A 1,825-nucleotide genomic window follows, 5' to 3' on the forward strand; every position below is an offset into this window, starting at 1 on the left:
GCTCCGGGCAGCTGGGAAACGGGGGTGCTGCTTTTTTGGGTTTGGAGAGGAGAAAGGTGGGAGGATTTATAACATATTTTTTAAGAAAGAAAAGGAAAAAAAAAAGAAAGAAAAAGGGGAAAGCTGAGACTAACCAATTCAGCCGCCCTGTCCTTGTTTGAACTGAAATTGCCATGTTCATCAAGGGATCGGTTCGGGCTTTAGCCTTCCTTGCCTTAAAAGCCCTGTCCTTTTCAAGTTAGTCTAGGCGTATTTTATAAAAAGGACGACACCCTCATTTCAAACAATAATTTTTATTTTATACTTCTGTCTATACTTTGTAGCAAATCTTTTTTTGTAGTTTTTTTTTGCTGAATTGACTTTATAATAAACTCTTGTTTAAATTACATTTTTTTCTCTTTTAAAATCAAGGCTCTTTTTTTTCCAAAATCATTTTGCTGTTGTTGTTTGGTTTTTTTTTCTTTAGGTTTACATTTAAGCCCCCTTTTTGTGATCTCTACGGTTGGATATTCAGGTATTTTACTGGTATGTGTAACATCTAAAACAAAGAGGAGGAAAAAATTAAAGGCAGTGAATTCGGAAAGATGCCTGCGAACAGCAAGTAAAGGTAAACTCTCAGAGATCTGTTAGCAGCATTCCTTCACTCCTCCGGGCATTTAGACACATCTCTTTCTTCCCTTCCTTCCTTCCATCCATCCTTCCTTCCCTCCTTCCTTCCTTCCTCCCTCCTTCCCTTCCTTCCTTCTTTCCTTCTTTCCTTCCTTCCTTAACTGTTCGTTTCCCTCTCTCTCTCTCTCTTTTCCCCTCGAGGAAAAATGCTCTTTTTTATTTTATTTTTTTTTTCAGTGGAATGACCAGAAAACAAGCGACTGTGGAGGAAAGATGAGAGATTGTGAATTATTCACCATATGCTTCACACGTGGACATCTACCTTGGATTCATCGCCAGCGCCTTTTTTTGTCTGCGTTTTTGTTCTCGCCTCGCACACTGCCACATTTTTAGAGGAGCCCGTGGCCGCCGGGAGGTATCCCGGCCGATTACAACCTTAGCATTAGGTGGCCCAGAGCCGTTCCTGAGATTGCTCTTGCACAACGAGGGCTCGAGTTTGTACTTTTATTTTTTCCTACTTTTGATTCGAAGCGATAGTAAAGCTGAGGTCCGATTTGGGCTGCGCGCCGCTGCCTGTTTGGTAACATTTGGCAAATAAAACACAAAAAATAAAGGGAGAACGCTTCCACAGTCCTACATGGGTGTTTCACCATCATCAGCCACCACCACCACCATCATCATCATCAACCACAGAAAAGCACAACGTCCCCAAAGCAACGGATGGACACTTCCTCTATAGATCCAGCACATGGAGAGGGTGTGGGTGTGTGAGTGTGCTCGCCCCCCTAGAAAGGCAGCCAGGTCACTAGCGCGGCCCACAGAGCCGCCAGGAGCAGGGGCAAAGCCGGCGGGAGGAGGGACGGTGCCGCGCCGCTGCCGCCTCCGCACAGTTCAAATAAGCTGCCTTGGAAGTCGAGGTTTTTGGACTCCCGTCTCAATTTCTCCCAGAGGTCTCTCGCTCCTTCCTGGCAATCGGTGAGCGCTGTGAGGGTGCAGGCGTGGAAATCATCCCAGTACCTGCAGGAGGGGAGAGCAGCCGGCATCAAAACAGGCACACATCAAAACATCTCCCGGGGGAGATCCCCCCTCGGGCCCGCCGCCCCCGACCCCCGGCGGCGGGGCTGAGCGGGGGCATGCCTTAAAGGGGGGGCTAGCGCCCGGCGGGCAGGAGCCGCCGCCTTCCCCGCCCCAAAACCGGCCCCCTCGCTCCCCCCCG

General features: G+C 48.5%; 1 protein-coding gene across 1 annotated transcript in view; it reads right to left on the reverse strand.

The window, feature by feature from the left end:
- Positions 1-846: 846 nt before the first annotated feature.
- Positions 847-1,825, reverse strand: part of NRN1 (neuritin 1) — an 8,744-nt gene continuing 7,765 nt past the window's right edge. Inside the window, exon 3 of the mRNA XM_009326529.1 lies at positions 847-1,626. Within this exon, the coding sequence (XP_009324804.1) occupies positions 1,395-1,626 (232 nt within the window). The 3' untranslated portion in view covers positions 847-1,394. The remainder of the gene's footprint in view (positions 1,627-1,825) is intronic.

The sequence above is a fragment of the Pygoscelis adeliae genome, unplaced genomic scaffold (genome assembly GCF_000699105.1).
Source record: "Pygoscelis adeliae isolate BGI_AS28 unplaced genomic scaffold, ASM69910v1 Scaffold186, whole genome shotgun sequence".
Classification (NCBI taxonomy): Eukaryota; Metazoa; Chordata; class Aves; order Sphenisciformes; family Spheniscidae; genus Pygoscelis; species Pygoscelis adeliae.